At 46.9% G+C, this 17,556-nt stretch overlaps 1 protein-coding gene and 1 long non-coding RNA gene across 2 annotated transcripts in view; one reads left to right on the plus strand and one right to left on the minus strand.

The window, feature by feature from the left end:
* The window catches only part of RFX4 (regulatory factor X4), a 157,773-nt gene extending 155,009 nt beyond the window's left edge, over positions 1-2,764 (minus strand). The window contains exon 1 of the mRNA XM_032346506.1: positions 2,323-2,764. Within this exon, the coding sequence (XP_032202397.1) occupies positions 2,323-2,365 (43 nt within the window). The 5' untranslated portion in view covers positions 2,366-2,764. The remainder of the gene's footprint in view (positions 1-2,322) is intronic.
* Positions 2,765-3,990: 1,226 nt separating this feature from the next.
* Positions 3,991-9,799, plus strand: LOC116592887. The gene is made up of 3 exons (XR_004286649.1): positions 3,991-4,045; positions 4,556-4,848; positions 6,828-9,799. It is a non-coding gene; the product is annotated as an uncharacterized LOC116592887 (long non-coding RNA).
* Positions 9,800-17,556: the final 7,757 nt, after the last annotated feature.

The raw sequence follows: 17,556 nt of genomic DNA on the forward strand, positions 1-17,556 counted from the left end.
GGAGCAGAATCGAACTGCTCCTTGGAGCGCTAGTCTCGGCGAGCCGGGAGAAAGGACCTTTACATAACAAGGGAAACTCTGAAGAAAAGCTAATTGGATTAAGTTCTCGGAAAGGGAGGTGCGGGGAGGCTCCTGGACCGGACCGCGCGGAGCTGCACTTTCCTAGTCGTCGGGTTTGCGACTATGAAATGTCAGTTGGTGCTCCCCGTGTCATTTCTTCACCCTGTCATTGCCCAAAACTTTTATTTTGATTTCAGCATGACGATCTGAGGATGTCTCCGATTTTCGGAAAAGAGAGGGGAGTGGCTGTGGAAAAGATTTCTGTTTTAGATCCCGTGTGGGGTGTTTGCGGTTGGGGTAAAAGTGACCAGATGCCTCCACGGCCACCAGCTATATCGAGCACAAGAAACAAAACGTTTTCACGCCCCATAAGCCTCCTCCAGAACGCACAAGGAGGTCCCATCTAGTGGAGAGGGCACTTAAAACCCCAAACTGGGGCTTGGCTGGTGTGGGGTGTGGGGAAACCCCAAGTCCATACATGGCTCCCCTTGTGAATACTTGGCTGCAAACAATGCAGACATGGGTTTAATTTTATTCAAGGATATTTGCTTCTAAATTTGGGGTGCTTGGGGTGCGTGCTGATGCAAGCGCTCTGCATAAAAATATAGAGAGCTGGGCTTGCTTTCCTTCTGTGGTACCTTTTTTGCCGCCAGCAGAGAGCACCCCAGCGGGGCCCGCCGGGTACCTGCAGGCTGGAACGCGAAGCAGGCGACCCCTCTCCTTGCCTCGGTTTATACAGTAAGGAAGACTGCGGGGCTCAGCCTTTCCCTTCTCCGAGGCGGCCCACACTAAGTGGGAGAGGGACTTGACTCTCGGGATCAGAGATAGGCAACTACCCAGGAAAACCAAAGATCACCCCCGCCCGAGGGGATGGGTGTCCTGGCCACCAGGGCCTCGGCAGAAGCCCGCAGAGGCTGGAAATCTCTGCGCGGACTGATGAAAGACCATCTGGGGCGATGCCCAGATGACCTCTACCCCCACCCCCCCCCATCTATTTCCAGCTTGTTTCGGGGGGTGGTGAAGAAACATTTTGGTGGTGGTCGTTTATTTGCTCGGGAAAGGGACGCGAGAGATGGCAGCGGCTAGAAGGCACTTGTTGCTCCCTTCTGCTCCTAGACCTCAGCCCCAGGATCTCGTCAAGCTGCGGCCTCGGCCCAGGCTGCGCTCACTACCCGGCTCCTGCCTCTCCCGACCCTATCTCCCCAAGAATCCCGGAGGCTGCATCCGAGTGGCGATGGGAGTGGACTGGTTAGGGACTGTGGTTGGAGAAGGGGGGGGGGTGCTTCTAGGGAACTTCTTCCACCTGGAAGCCTAGGGTACATAGCTTAGATCTAGAAGTTTGGCGGCTCCTCCTAAGTGCTAGAAGAGGAAGGTGGAGAAAACTCTACTGGAGAAACAAGACGCCGGGCTTTTTCGTTGTAAGAGATTCCTTGGTTTCCTTCCTCAGTTGTTATGCACCGCCGCCACCCCAAAACCTGACGCCCACAGCCTCCAAAGTGCCGAGGAGTTTTGCAGACCCTGACGCCAGGCCTTGCCGGCCGCACTGCGTCCGGCCCTTCCTCCAGCAGAGTTACAGCCCCGCAGCGGAGTTACAGCCCCGCAGCGGAGCGCGTCGTCGGAAGGCCCTTCCGGGCAAGGAGGTTACACCCCGCCTCGGACGGCCGGGGGCTCCCACCTCCGACCCGGCGCGGATTCCTCAGGACCACCGTGTTCGCCGCCGCCACTCCCTCCAGCTGCGCGTCTCCACCAGTCGGAGCCTCCGTCCCCACCTCCCAGGCGCTGTGCGAAGCCCTCGCCCTCCCCCGCCTCTGGGGAGTTCCGCTCGGCTTCCTGGCCCTAGCCACCAGCCTCAGAGCGCACCGCTATTCCGGCGCCCCCAAACCCGGGGGAGGAGCCGGGCCCGAGAAGGGGGCGGTCGGCTCGCAAAGTTTCTGCAAGCGGCACCTCGAGCTCGCCGCGAGCCAGAGAATCTTTACGTAACTTTGTGTTCAGGACAAGCAAAAGCGCGCTCGTCAGAGCGCGCGCGCGCGCACACACACATTTACACACACAATCACACGCTCACACACACACACTTCCACGCATCCACTTACATCACACATTGCGATGGACTGAAAACTTGTGCACGCTCTCCGCTATTTCCTAGGGTTCCACTGTCAAGTTGACCCTTCTGAACTTTTTGCAACTCTTTCTGAAGTTCCCCTTCTCCCCTTTCTTTCCCTCCCAATGTCTCCCCCCCCACCCCCCACCAGTAGGACTGACCTGTGGAATCCATGTCGGGTTCCTCCAGTAACCCACAATGCATGCTCTTCCCATGGACAGCACGGGCGCCCCCCAAAAGTCCTGATGTTTGGGGATCCCCTGTGCTAGAGATGCCCAGGGAGGAAAGGAGTCTGAAAGAAAAAGAGACGTAGAGAGTGCAAGGGCAAAAGGATAGAGGAGGAAAGGAAAAGAAAGAGAAAGAAGAAAGAAAAGAGAAAGAAGAAAGAGGAGAGAGAGGGAGAAGGGAGAGAGCCCAGAGAAGGGGGAGAGAGAAAGAGCGAGTGAGCGAGGGGACACTCAGTAATCCAGCCGGGCAAAGCCAAACCCGTCAAAATGTTTGCGGATGTTTCATGGGAAAAAGCATCATTTTATAGGAGCCCCGATGGGAGCAATGTCATTGATAGGCCAGCCGGCCTGATGAATGGCCGCTCGTCAGATGGGGCCGTGGCGAGGCGCACTGTGAAGCCCATTGTGGGCCTGTTTTGAATAAGAAAAGCCGCCTCCGAAAAGGGGGGCTCAGAGCGACGCAATCCCAGCCCTCCGACTTCCCCCTTCTATTATAGCATTAGCAACGTTTTTCTTATTTAAAGTTCCAGAGGCCTTCTCCAGCCTTCGCCCGGCACTCATTATAGGCGAAATCAAAATTGGCTTAGATGTGGCCCCCTCCTCCCTCCCCACCCCTCCCCCGATCGGGCCAGGCGGGGCGGTGGGGGGTGGCAGGGGACTCCGGGGAGCCTGGGGAGTCGCCTACGCGGCCACGAGTGGGCTCCTTTCCCTCTCCTCTTGTGCCCCCCTCCCGGTCTGGTCCCGGGTCAGATTTTGAGTGGGGGCCCTGGGAATGCGGGAGGAGGTATGCTTCGACTGCCTTACACGCGGATCCGCGGACACGCGTGGAGGAGTAGAGGGAGCGGAGGGTGAAAGGTGGGGGAGAGAACGGCAGCCCTAAGACCCCAGCCCCCACCCTGGGCAGCGAGGAGGCTGCCTGGCGGGGAGGGTGTGAGGGGCGGACTCGTCTCCTCCAGAACTTTCTGTCTTTCCCTGGGTTTACCCATCTCCTTCACCGAGTCTCTCCCCCTTCCCTGCCTCGCTCTCGCTCTCTGCCTGTCTCCCAGTCTCTGCCTCTCACTCTGTCCTTCTCTCGTCCTCTGTGTCCCTCTATTTCTCCTGTTTTGGCTGCCAGTATTTCTGTCCAGCCCCTGCCCCCACGTCTCTTTGTCTCTCCCTAGGACTCTGCTCCTCTGTCTCTATCCCCCTTGGTCTCTCTGACACCCCCCTCCCCGCCTCTTCCCGTAACTCTGTCAGTCTGTCTGTGTCCCAGACCCTCCCTCCCTCCCTCCCCCCGCCCTCTCCCCCGCCCCCCAACCAGCCGCGAAGTTTGTGAGAAGCCCGGCGTCCAAGTGGGGACGCGGTTTTCCCAGGGACCCCCTCCCCGGCTGAGTTTAAAGTGCAGAAAGAGGGGGGCGAGGAGCTGGGGGTCTGGAAGTGGAAGTGGGGGGGGCAGGCTGCGTCTCTGAGGGCCCCGATAAAGTGGCCGTTCGCGGGCCGGCAGCGCTGTGATTAGAATATGAATGGGGCTCGGCAGGCGGAAGAGAAAGGCGGATTACCCCGGGTGCTTTGACCATGGACAGAGGCAGCGCCGGCCCGGCCGCGGAAGGGGCGGGGCGCGCGGGCGGGGTCCCTAACGCCTGGCGAGGGGGGTCTCTAACCCAGGACCCCAAGCTGGGTGCGACTTGCCGCGGTCCCTCGCAAAGCCCCCCAGTCTGCCCTCCAGGAAGGGCTAAGTGGGACAATGTGGGGGGAGGCGCAAGGGGCCAGCACGTGCCGAGTTAAGGTCACGGTGCGGGAGGGAGGAGGCGGCGGCGCCTAACGAGGGCTGGACAGAGCCCGGGTTTGGCACATTTCAGAGCACTGGGTTCGAATTCCGACTCGATAAATGCCTTCATCTTTCTGGGCCTCGGCTTCCTTGTCTGTAAAATGGGGCAAAGATGTCCGCTCTCCAATTTAGGGGAAGAACCAATGAGGCAGTGGATGTGGCAGGAGACGAGCATTTACTTGCTCTTTACCCCCCGCCCCCCAACAGCATGTCGCCCTGTGGCCCGCTCCTTCCCACCACCCAGGGCTCCGCTAAGGGCTGCCTCCTGGGAGTGGCTGAGCCTCTCTGTGCGGGTCCCCTCTGACTCGGTCCGCTGCCGCCTTCAACACCCGTTCGTTTCTGCGGAAACTTTGTTTACAGCCGCAAGCAAGCCCAAGGCCCAGAATCGAGCCAGGCGTTCTTTCCAGCTGCGACGGTTGACGACCGGAAAACCGATGACAACCTGTGGCGACCGAAGGTGGCGGTGGCGATTGTCGCACGTCGTCGTGGTGTGCCTGGCGGTGAAGACAGCGGGATTCGGAGTCCAGGGATCTGAGCGTCTGGGTCTACCTCACGGATTTCTCCTTGAGCGTAGTGGGACGAATGATAAAAGCCCACCTTCGGCCGCCTGCAGGCCCAACGGGAGGTGGAAGACTGGCCAGGAGCTCGATCAGGTGCTTGCAGAGGGCAGCCGGAGCTGCCACCACCCGGAGAGTTGGGGGTCCGCGGGACAATTCTAAAGGGATGCTGCGGGGGTGAGGGTGGGGGGCAAGATGGTGTGTTGTTAATATTATTTTAATTATACACGAAAAATGGAGGTGGGGTGAGGTGGAGTGGGCCTGACTGGCGAGGAAAGTGAAGAGAAAGAAGTCTCAGGTGGGTCGGGCTGCTCTGGTGCACGGGGGATCCTGCCCTGTGCTGTCTAACCTGGAATGACACTAGCGCTCCCCACTGACAGTGCTGCAGCACCCGGGAGCTGAAAGAAATGCAAATAAGCAGGCATCATTCATTCCTTGGCAAATTTTTATTGTGCACCTACTATGTGCCCACCACTAGTCAATCTAGGAGCTGGGGATGCAGCAGTGAAGAAAGGAGACTTAAAAAAAAAAAATCCCTGCCTTCCTGGAACTTACACTGGAAGGAAGGGAAATAGCTAATAGCTAAAATAGATCATTAGATTATAGAGGTTGTCCAGTGAGGAGTGCTATGTAGCAGGTAGGACCAGGGAGGACCTCTCTGAGGTGATAACATTTGAGTTTAAAAACAGTGCTATCCTAGGGGCTGGTAACAAGGGTGTGTTCCTTGGTGGAAATTCACCGAGCTGTGTACACTTAGGATTTTATGCGTTTTTTTCTGAATGTATTTCAAACCTCAATAAAAAGCTTGTTCAGGTTCAGTAACGTAAGAGGAATAGCTACCATGTACTCTTCATGCGTGGGTTGTGCCTCCACTGTGGTAGGCCTTTCCACACATTATCTCATTTAATTCATACAATACAACTAACATTAAATATTGTTTTCGTGTCCACTTTTCAGAGGAGGACAATTGGGATTCAGCGTGGCTGTCTTTCCCTTGGATAGAATCACAAACAATGCAGCGCTGAGTCTCCAGAGCTTGAAATCTAAAGCAAATATAGCAAGGCCTGCAGAAGGGAGTGTGTGGGTGTGAGGGGGACCAAGGGAGGAGAGGGGAAACTGAGTCTGGGAGGCTCAGAGTCTGTGGTGTTGAGGCAGGCCCCTCGAGGAAGCGGAAGTCATGACGAAGCCAGGGGCCAAACGCAGCAGGCAAAGGGGTGGAGGGTGTTGCCAACAGCTGTAAGGACATGAGGAGGGCCTATGCAGTATGCTTGAGAACTTGAGCCTGGCATGGCTACACACGCAATGGGAGGCAAGGAGTAACTGGCAATTTCTTGGGGAGGTAGGTGAGGATCAGATCGGGAGGGTCAGGCTAAGAAATTTATCCTGAAAGTGTTCTGAGCATACAGGACTTGATTTGTGTTTTGGAGATGCCAGTGTGGTCATGATGTGCCCACATGGTGTTCCTAGAGGTGGAGGTCATTGGGAAAGAGATCATGGTGGTCTGGAATAGAGACTTGATAGTGGGGGCAGGGAGAGGTGACTCATCCACCAGCTTTGCTGGTGCCTGGGTGTGACCAGTGAGGGACACAGAAGACGGATGTCCAATTTTCTGACTTGGCCTATTTATACCCTTCCCTGAAATCATCGGTAGGGGGGAGGGTCAGGGGGAGGTGGTGGGAATGGCAGGATTAGAGATTTGGCACCTACTATGTGCCCACCACTAGTCAGTCTAGGAGCTGGGTGACTTGAAGAGCTCATAAAACTTCCCAGTGGCCCACTAGGAGGCAGTCCCACAAAAGCATGGGGTTGGAACCGCTTGTATAGCCCTGGGAGGCTGCTAGAACCCTCAGAATGGATGCATGAGCCACACACAAGGGGAAGGTGCAGGACTCCTCCCTTTCCGTCATCTGGTATGTCCTGCCACCACTGCTGCACACTCCGTGGTGCCCTGTACTTGCTAATCCTAAAGTCTTGGGATCGTTTGCTTGTCTGATGCTTTGTTTTGTCTACACAGCTTACCACCATCTAAAATTATTTGTTTGTTTCCTTGTTCATTGTATGTCTCTCCACGTCAGAATGCAAGCTTCAGGAGGGCTGGGACCTTTCCTTCTTGCTCACTGCTCTCATCTTTATCTCTGGACAGCATTTATTGGCCACCATGAACAACCCATCCCCTGGCCTGACTGGAAGCAGGTGACACAGACCCACAAGAGCACAGGTGGATTTCCTTGTGCAACAAAGTCGCTGGACACAAGATTTGCACTTCGCATAGTACTGAAAGGTTCTTAGTTATTCTAAGTGAAAATCAGAGCTCTGTTCAACTGATTCTAAAAATGAAATCTATGGAAAAATATCTCGTCTTTAAAAATCTCCCAAATATGTATACATTGTATACATCTATAGCTTAGAATTGCATTATGGTTGGGTCTAAGCCTAGATCACCTTCCGTAGAGAAACCTGTACAGAATAAGACCTTTTCCTCCTTTCCTTCCTCCCTCCCCACCTCCCTTCCTCCCTCCCTCTCTCTGTCTTTCCTTTTCTTTCCTCCAATACTGAACAACAAGCCATGTGCCAGGCTTTGCTCAAGGTAGAGGTGCAGAGGTGAACAGGATAGTCAAGTGTCCTCCTCCCCCCTCCACCTCCTGGAGTCTACATTCTATTGGCCGAGCTGAAAATAAACAAAGAAACTAAGAGCAATAAACAAAGAAACGACAGCAATCTTTCCTTCATGGATCTTATATTATAGTAAAGACATGTGCCCCAACCTTATGTTTGTTAATGGTTAATTTGCTAATTAGCTAAGTAATTATTTCAATAATAATTGAATAATAATAATAAACATTGCCTGAGCACCCTCTATGTACCTCTGCGAGTTGTGAGTGTAAATAGTCTGATATGACTGTGTTTACCTTAAGTCGTGGCTCAGTGAAGGAGAAGGTCAAGAAGAACTATAAAACAGCTGGATAAGTACTGTACAAGAGGGGTACCTTGGATAGCCATGGAAGGAGGGGACTCCCCCAGCTCACTCAGGAAGCACCTGAAGCTTAAATTAATTTCTGTTCACAACGGTCTTCTATAGCCAGAAAATGCAAAATGCAAAATCTAAAGTGAAAGGTTTTTTTTTTACAAAATCACTATCATATTACCATTATCACACCTCTATCAACAATAATTCCATAACCAAATTTCACTGTTCACATTTGCCCAACTGTCTGATAATATTTTTTAAAAGTTGGCTTGCTTGAATCAAGATCCACAGAAGGTCCACACAATGCATTTGGTTGCTATGTCTCTGAAGTCTCTTTGAATCTGGCTATTTCATTCCTTCTCAGTTATTTGTTGCCAAAAGCCAAGTTGTCTTTCCTGTTGTGTGCCCAACATTTTGCAATATGTTCGTTGCATCCCCACTGTGTTATTTAACATGTTCTTCTGTCCCCTATAGTTCCTGTAAATTGTTAGCTGGGTCTAGAGACATGATCAGATTCAGATTCAAGTTTATGGCAAAAATAGCACATTGGTGATGATGCATACTTTCTGTTGTATCACGCAGGAATTCACATAGTCTCCCTCTGGGTTATTAAGAAGACGAGAGGTTCAGGTGTTATCAGGCTCTAGGTTCTTTCCACTTATGCTCAGCTTCCCACTTTTCTTGTCTTCTGCTACTAAGGACATGATCACAAGTTCATTTATTCTTCATGATCACAAAATAGCTATAATTGCCAAAGTACCATAGCTTCCCTCACACATTTCTCAAAGACTGGAAGGAGAAAAGAGAAGCTGTCCCTTCCCCCATCCTTTCTTAAGAGTAAGAAAACTTTCTCAGAAGCCTCTTGGATAATTTTTCCTCCTGTCCCATCAGGTAACTGATTTACCTGTCCATCCCTTAACCAATAACAAAGGGCAAATAAATACCCTGGAGGCTAAGATGAACTAAAATTCTCCCCAGGGGCTAAAGAAGGGCCCACCTTCCTCTAAAACAGACAGACATCAGGTATATGAACCAAATCTGCGTTCAGTTACCAAGGAAGAAGGAGAGGCATGAGTAGCCAGTTGTGTCTGCTATACCATTCAATAGAGGATCAGCCTTGCATAACTTCATGCTGTGTAATGGGAAGGGCTCTCTGCTCAACTAACAAAACGTACATCTTGTCCGTGAATACCTTCACTCCAGGTCCTTGCCTTGCGGGAGCACATGACCTCCATGCTCTCCTGTTTGATTCCATCAACAGTTCACTTGTGAGAAATAATATTCACTGAGGATGGCAAAAACTTAGCACTCCACTCATCACTCAAGATGGAATCTTCCAAACTTGGTTCCCTGGTTGAGTTTGATGGGTGTAAAGAAAACCCATGTCCCCCGCCCTGCAAAAACTTCTCTCCCTTCTTGTTCATGAGAAGAACTGATTTACCAGAGTGAAATGGTTTACTCTCAGGAGCCAGGGCTCTTCATTCTCAGGAACTATACATTGAACAAATGAGTGAATGTCTGCTTTTAAAATATATAAATGACTTGGAAGAAAATATTTACATACTTAATGCAATTCTAAGAGAAATTCTAATGTGGTTTTATTTCATCTGGAAGTGTAAATCAATGCAACGGGTAAGAAAGTGTTTTATCTTTTCAAAAAAATTATGTTTGTCTTTGTTAAATAATGAGGTAACATGTATAGCTGTATAACTCAAATTATATGAAAATTAATTATCTCTTTTCTCTCCTATAATCCTATTGTGATAACATACTAATGATTTGGTATATGTGATTCCATACCTTTCCCTAGGCTCAAACATTAATAACTGGATAAGAACATTTCAGTTTGGTTGTGCTGTAATTTCTGCAATCTCCTTTTGAATGTGATTTGGGTTGTTCCTAGGTTGTTGGATTTTTTTGCCATCAATTATGTTACAATAGACCATCCCTGCACATATGTTCTTAAGTACTGCCACTTTTATTTCTATCAAATAGATTGTTATGAAGAGCAATGTGAGGTCCTTTAATATTTTAATGACTTTGAAGGATTGCTTTCCCCAAAAGTTTAACAGTTCGCACTTCCACCACCAATATATGAAGGAGGCAGATTCTGCAAGCCCATACTTGCACTGAATGTCATTACTTTAAAAGATGTTTAGCCAAATGTGAAGTTAAAATGATGAATAATTGCTCTTTTAATTTATATTAGTGGGGTTTAGTGCCCTTTCATTTATTTATTTAGTTTTTGCTTTTTGTCCTTAAGGAATTGCTTACTTCTGTTTTGTGTTGAGCAGCCTTTAAAATGGCTCCCAGGGACCACACCTCTGGTATTCATATACTTATGCCATTCTCTCTCCTTGAGCATAAGCTAAATCTAGTGATTTATTGGTAATGAATAGAATTTGGTAAAAATGATGGGATGTCACTTTCAGGGTTCTTTTTTTTTTCCCCCTCTCTGTGGTTTGTGCTTTGAGGGTCTTATTTAAGAAATCTTCCTGTTGTCCCCAAGGTTATAAAACATGTTTTCATTTTTCTTTCATTAGCTTAAATTTTTGACCATTCCATCAGAGATGTTTAATCTGTCTGCAGTTCATCTTTGTAAACAATTTTTTTTTCAATACAAGTTAACTTCCCCCCGCCCTCCCCCACCACCAAAACTATTGTCTTAGTCAGCTCAGGCTGCCATAACAAAATAATAGAGATTGGGTGGTTTAAAGAACAGAACTTAATTTTCTCACAGTTCTAGAGGCTAGTAGTTCAAGATCAAGTTCTAGTTGACTTGACTTCCTGGAAGGACCACCCTTCTGGCTTACAGATGGCCAACCTTCTCTCTGTGTCCTCACGTGGCCTTTCCTTGGTGTGCGTGCCTACACAGATGAAGAGATCTTTCTCTCTTCCTCTTCTTGTAAGACCACTAATCCTATAGGATTAGGTCCCCACATTTATGACCTCATTTAACCTTAGTGACCACCTTAAAAATCCCATCTCCAAGTATAGTCACATTGAGGGTTAGAGCTACAACGTGTAGGTTTGTGGGGAGGTGTGAGGGGGGAAACAGTTCAGTCCATACCAACTATCTATTAAATAATTCATACTTTCCCCAGCCTCTGTGGTGCCCTCACAATCATATTCTAGTTTCCTGTACCTGTACTCTCTGGTCTTTTCTTGTCATCTCTTTGCCTGTCCCTGACCGGCGCTACTCCGTTTTTATCACTATGGCTCTCTAACATTTCTTTATATATGTGCTATATAAGCAAGTTCTCCCATTCTTTCTCAAAATTTAGCTACTCATGGAACTAATGATTTCACATATATTTTAAAATAAATTTATCAGATTTACTAAAACTTCCTGAGATATTTTAAATGGACTTGAGTTAAACTGAGTTGAATCAGCACATTTACATGTTATTCATTCCACATATGAACATCGTATAATCTTTCTACTTACTGAAAAAAGTCCCGTACCCTTTAATTGAGTTTCTTGATAAAGGACTTCGCTTTGGTTTGATTCATTCCAGGAGGCTTTATGGTTGGGCTGCTGTTGTCCATGATATCCCGTATTTTATACATAGCTATTGCTGGTACAGAAGGACACTCTTGGGTTATTTTATTTCAGCATGGGACAGACTTGGGGCTGTGCCACTAAGGTCTCCTTCAAGGGAACCTGCTCAGGCAGTGAGGCTGACTGGCATATCCTCCACTGCTACCACTCTGAATCCCCCTCTCATTCTTGCCTACAGGGGCCACACTTCAATGACTGGGCACAGCAGGGGTGATAGAGCTGGTTCATTCTTACAGGATGCAGACTCTGCCTTGACGTCTCCTCTTCTCCTAACCGCCTAACAGAGACATTCTTAGAACCACGTGGAAGTCCGAGAGTATTTTACTCAATTTCCCTTCCTCCTCTCCTTTCACAGGTATCCAACATGCCCTGCGGTGAAGATTCTCCCCACCTTTTTCTGTTCCATTCCCTTTACTTTTTATGGAGATTTCCCTCCAATAAATTTCTATTGTGTCCCATCTTGTTTTGGCTCCTACTTCTTAGAAGACCTGGACCGAAACAGGAATAATTTACATACGGTAAGATGCTCAGATCTTGTGTACTGTTCCATGAGGATGAGAAATGCTTCTCATGCTGTGTATCTCAGTCTGCCAACTACACTTGCTCACTCAATTCTTTCTTTCAATGGTCATTAGAGGACCATTTTAATGAAAATCCTTAGGTGAGTATATGATCACTTTATTTATTGAAGTATGTTTTATAAAAATATAGCATCCTTTTGGTCATATCTATTTGTTCTGATAACATCACTACATTTTTAAAAATTTCACATTTTTCTGATTTGACTTTCTCCATCCCTATGGTTTTAATCTTTTTATAACCTTTTGCTTTAAGGCTTTCTCTTATAGATAAGTCCTTCTGAGTCTTTAGACTTTTATACGGAGTTTGATCTATTTCTACTTACTGCAATTACTCTTATATTTAAATTCTTAAAAAAAAAAAAACCCATCAGTATTTTTTCATGTAATCTATCTACCATACTTTCTTTTTTTTTCTTTTTTTTCCTTCCCTGTTACTTTCCATTACAAAGGGGAAAATTAAACCAAGTTTGGGTTTAGTAGTTATTCTCCATCAGGAGAATAAAATTGAATGTATAAGGGGCACCTGGGTGGCTCAGTGGGTTAAAGCCTCTGCCTTCAGCTCAGGTCATGATCCCAGGATCCCGGGATAGAGCCCTGCATCAGGCTCTCTGCTCAGCAGGGAGGCTTCTTCCTCCTCTCTCTCTCTGCCTGCCTCTCTGTCTACTTGTGATCTCTGTCTGTCAAATAAATAAAATCTTTTAAAAATAATTGAATGTATAATTTCAGGCAAAAAAATTTCAATATATCTGACCAATGTTTTAAATTTTTCAAAAAGACTTATTTGTTTTATTATTTTTTGAAACTTAAAAAAAAAGATTTTGTTTATTTATTTGACAAAGAGAGACATAGTGAGAGAGTGAGCACAAGCAGGGGGAGTGGGAGAGGGAGAAGGCAGACTTCCTACGGAGCAGGGAGCCCGATGCAGGGCTAGTCCCAGGGCCCTGGGCAGATGCCTAAGGACTGAGCCACCCAGGCACCCCCTATGTATTTACTTTGGAGAGAGGGAGAGAGCATGGCCACAGGGGCAGAGAAGAGAGTCTTAAGTAGACTCTGCACTGAGCCTGGAGCCCAACTTGCGGCTTGATCTCAAGGCTCTGAGATCATGACCTAAGCTGAAGCCAAGAGTCAGACACTTAACTGACTGCACCACACAGGTGTCCCGATCTATCTGATCAATCTTCATTACTGATTGCTGTGTATGTAAAATTTTTGTTTGCTTATTTTGCTGTAATGGTTGCTGACTTTTACAACAGTGACATTTACTGAATTATTTCTTTGTACCTCCATATTCAGTCACCCTCCCTCCCCTTCCCCCAGTGTTTTCCCTTCTTGCTGGACCACTTCTTCGAAGAAGGTTTTAAAAGAGGGTCTTCGTATGCTAAACAGTAATTATGTTGACATCACACTTACATGAGAGTTTAGCTGGCTATGGAATTTTAGGTCCCAAGTTCTTTTACTGAAAATATCGCTGTTTGGTCTTCTTGCAGATGTTGCTGTTGAGAAATAATGTTGGTCTGATTCTTCTTCTTCCTTTATAGGCAATTTGCTTTGCATCTAGAAGAGTTTAAGCTTTTTTCTGTCTTTATGTACTTAAGTGGTACAAAAATGTACCTACCTATGTTTTTCCTCATCTGTCTTTCCTCATCTGTTATTTCTTTAAGTCCTTGTATTTGTAATTCAAGGTTTTAAAACTATCTCTAATCTGAGAAAACCTGTCGTTATTTAGTTAAATATTCCACTCTATATTTTTCCTCTTCTTCTGAGAATTCTATTATTTGAATGTTGACGCTTCTATTTTCTGTGTCTCTTTTCTTTCTTGTATTTCATCTCTATAACCCATCCTGATGCTTTCTGTAACAAATTCTCCACTTCTTCGATTATTCTTTTTCTGCTATTCAAACTATTGAATCCTTCACTCCCCGCCCCCATATTCAGGAATTCCCCTCAGAGCTCCTTTATGCCTTTGCCTTTACAATCATTTTCTTTTTGCTTTGATATATTTATTTTTCTTTCTTGATCTGTTTGGTCTGCTGAATTTGCTTCATCTACATTTTTTCCATGTGTTGTTTTTTTTCATATCCCAGTGGCTCTCCCAACAAGCTAATTGTTATTATTATTTTTCCTATGAGGTTGCATTCAGGGGAGGGGATGCAGTATTAGAACCGGGCTACTGGCTTCTAGGGAGTGGTGGCCAGGGATCTCCTGAAAACCCTACCAGGTACCGGAAATCTTCTCACAATAATAATTTATCTGCCCAAACTGTCCTTAAAGCCAAGGATGAGAAGTTCTACCCTAGAGATATTAGATGTCTGAGCTGATGAGAAGGGCCAAAGCATAAGCCCTAGCTTCTATCTGTCCTGATATGTTTGACTTGGGGTTCGCAGGAAGAGTGAGAACCCATCTCAGTATATGATGGTTCACACTCATTCTTCTTCAAGAACTGTCTGTGAAGCAGGGGTCACCATAAAGCAGAGTGGGGCAAGCAAGGAATGCAAAGGGGCTGGCCAGTCAGTTTGCAGACACAGTTAACTAGTTTTCTTTTTTTCTTTTTTTAATATTTTATTTATTTATTTGACAGACAGAGATCACAAGTAGACAGAGAGCCAGGCAGAGAGAGAGGGGAAAGCAGGCTCCCTGCTGAGCAGAGAGCCTGATGCGGGACTCGATCCCAGGACCCTGAGATCATGACCCGAGCCGAAAGCAGAGGCTTTAACCCACTGAGCCACCCAGGTGCCCCCACAGTTAACTAGTTCTTAACAATCCAGCTTGGCTAGCATGTCCACTCTGTTGTTACCCTGGCAGTCCTGACAGTACAGGGCTGGCCACTGTGTTTTCTGCTTCACTGTGGCACTGGGCTGGACAAGGTCTGCCCAGGATAGTGTTAAAGAGCCCAGGTACATCTCAAAGTCTCCGCAACCCAGATGCCCCTGGTCTCCATCCATGAGGTTCAGCCATGTTGGCTCTGGGCTTCCATTTCTCCCTCACACTGGGACCTAAACACCTCCCAGTGCTCCAGAGAGTTTTCACAAATTTACCTCAGTTTCACACAACTTTCTTCTGATTTTTGTGGCATTTATGGCAGGGGTGGGTGGGTAGGGGGCTTGAAGGAAGGCATCAGGAAGGCTAAGCTTATCCCTCATATTATCAGAGACTGGAATGCCCAAATTATTTAGAGTTTTGAAACTGTATATATACGTGTCTCTTGGATAAAACAAAAGTTAATTTTAAAATGAAAAGAATAAGAAACCGAAGAAAATGAGGGAATGTGCAAAAGTTACCATTTGAATTGTGCCTGGAGAATGAGTCAATACAGCTAGAATTAGGTTCAACTTGAGTAAGAGACCCAAAAGAACAGTGGTTTATTCTAGTTTATTTCTTTTATGTGTGTATGTGTGTGTGTGTGTGTGTGTGTAGTTATCTAGTCCTTCATGACCTACATCCCTAAGATTAGGGATAGTCCATGATAGTTGCTTTAGCTCTATTGACCATGCCTCTGTCACAGCCAACCGGAAGGAGAAAGGGAAAAGAAGAGGCAAAGGGCATATGAGAAATGTTTTTTAAGGAATGTGTTTCTGTTTTCTAACGCAGCACAATAAACCACCCCAACACTTAACACAACTTAACATTACTATGTGGCTTAACACAACAGTAATTTTTTTTCTTCTTTTTTCCACAACTAATTTATTATAAATCATGATTCTGTGAGTGGAATGCACAGTTCTTCTGATTACATGGTGTTGGCCAACATTCGGGGACAGCTGACAGGTCCAAATAGACCTCGGCCACGTGGCTGGCAAGTCGGCACCGGCTGTTTGTTAGCTAGGAGCTTGGATGGGGCCGTGGCCTGAAACCTCAGTTCTCCCTCCTGAGGGGTTTTCCTCACAGCTGCTCGGGCCCCTCAAGGCATGGAAGCTGCATTTGAAAAGGACCGTGCCCAGGATGAGTGTCCCAAGAGGAAGGAAATTATAGCTCTAATTCTCTTAAGGCCGAGGCTGGGAAGTCCCGGAATGTCTCTCCTACTGCATTGCACTGGTCGAAGCAGTCACAGGAGCAGCCCAGGGAAGTGGTGGTGGACACGCTCCACTTCCTGATGCGAAGAGTGGCCTGCACGTCCTGGAGGCTGGAATCGTTGGGAGACGTCTTTGGAGATGAGCAATCATAGAAATTTCCTGGAAGTTGTTAGAGGACACCTAGGCTTACCTCCCATCATCCAGAATTAAGTCTAGGTTGTATGGCCATGCTTAGCAGCAAAGAAGGTTAGAAAACAGACTTTTTAAACTGACATTCAGGTACCTGAATAAAAACTGGGGGTTCAACTTCTATGAGAGAACGAGTTGAAATGAGTCATCAAAGGTGCCTGGGTGGCTCAGTTCATTAAGCACCTGCCTTTGCTAAGGTCATGATCCCAGGGTCCTGGGATCAAGTCTCACATCGGGCTCCCTGCTCAGCAGGAAGCTTTTCCCTCTGCTCCTGCCCCCCACCCACCCCATTCATGCTCTCTCTCTCTCTCAAAAATAAGTAAATAATATCTTTTTTTTTTAAAGAAATGAATCCTCAAAAACATAAATAGCATGGAGTGACTAAAGGGAACCCAGATACAAAATTGAGGGGCAGAAGAGGCAGAGAGACCAGCAAAAAGAATGGCAAGAGGAACAGAAAGACAGAACAGCTCAGTACAATAATCCAGTTAAGCAGATCTAATGACAAAAGATACTCTTAGAAATGATATTTTATTCATTATTTTACCGTTGATTGTCAAATACTTACCTATTCCCCACTACAGTCCAGATCCTGCGCTATGTTCTAGGCATATAACAAGAATAAGACATTGTACCTATACTTGGGGGTAGATGCAGGGTAAAGGCAAAAAGGAAAGACAAGGCTTTCATGCCTCTTCCTCCACTGCCTCCCAATTTAGGAGAATTTTCACTAATGTCACATAAGGGTAGAAGCAATAAAAGGCACCAAGAGTCTTTATTTGGAAGAGCAGTAAACATTCGCATATTTGGTAGAATTTTCTAAATATTCTGTTTTAAGTTCCACATTCCCAAAATAGCCACTCCTGGGTTTCCAGACTAGGCTAAGCCCCGACTATAAACATCTGTAGGTTTTGCGCACTCAGCATCTCTCTAGTCACACTCGTTCTGTTAAAAAACAGTTTTTCTTTGATACCATCTGCTTTGGTCTCTGTGGCTGACCTATATGGAACTGACTCCATTCCCATGTCAAGGGGTGGGCATGTGGCCCAAACATAGCCTGGCATCTTGTTAGAATTCTTGCAAGAGTTTAAACAGGAAGGGCAAATTGCAGGTTCTGCTGGAGGTAGACTAAGAGGAGAGGCTACCCAAGGCTAAGTTCTGGACAGACAGAAGCAGAGTCAAGGAAAGACGGGACAGTCCCAATGATTGGATCCAACTATGCCTGAAGGATGATCTCCTCTTAGGAGATCGATGATCTCCTCTTAGGAAAGCAATGGTAGATAACTGCTGCTTTGCCACTTCTCAACACTCCTCAGGGTAAAACCATCTCAACCATGTTCTGTCACTTAGAAAAGTGCCCATCTCATAATAAATGTTCAATATGTATTAGTGATATTAATGAAAATAACTACAAGTAACAATTTTAAAGCATAATTTAAATTACTCTGCTCTTTTCTTTTTATATACTTAATAATGTATGTGGGAGCTCCTGAC

The sequence above is a fragment of the Mustela erminea genome, chromosome 6, assembly GCF_009829155.1.
Source record: "Mustela erminea isolate mMusErm1 chromosome 6, mMusErm1.Pri, whole genome shotgun sequence".
Taxonomy (NCBI): Eukaryota; Metazoa; Chordata; class Mammalia; order Carnivora; family Mustelidae; genus Mustela; species Mustela erminea.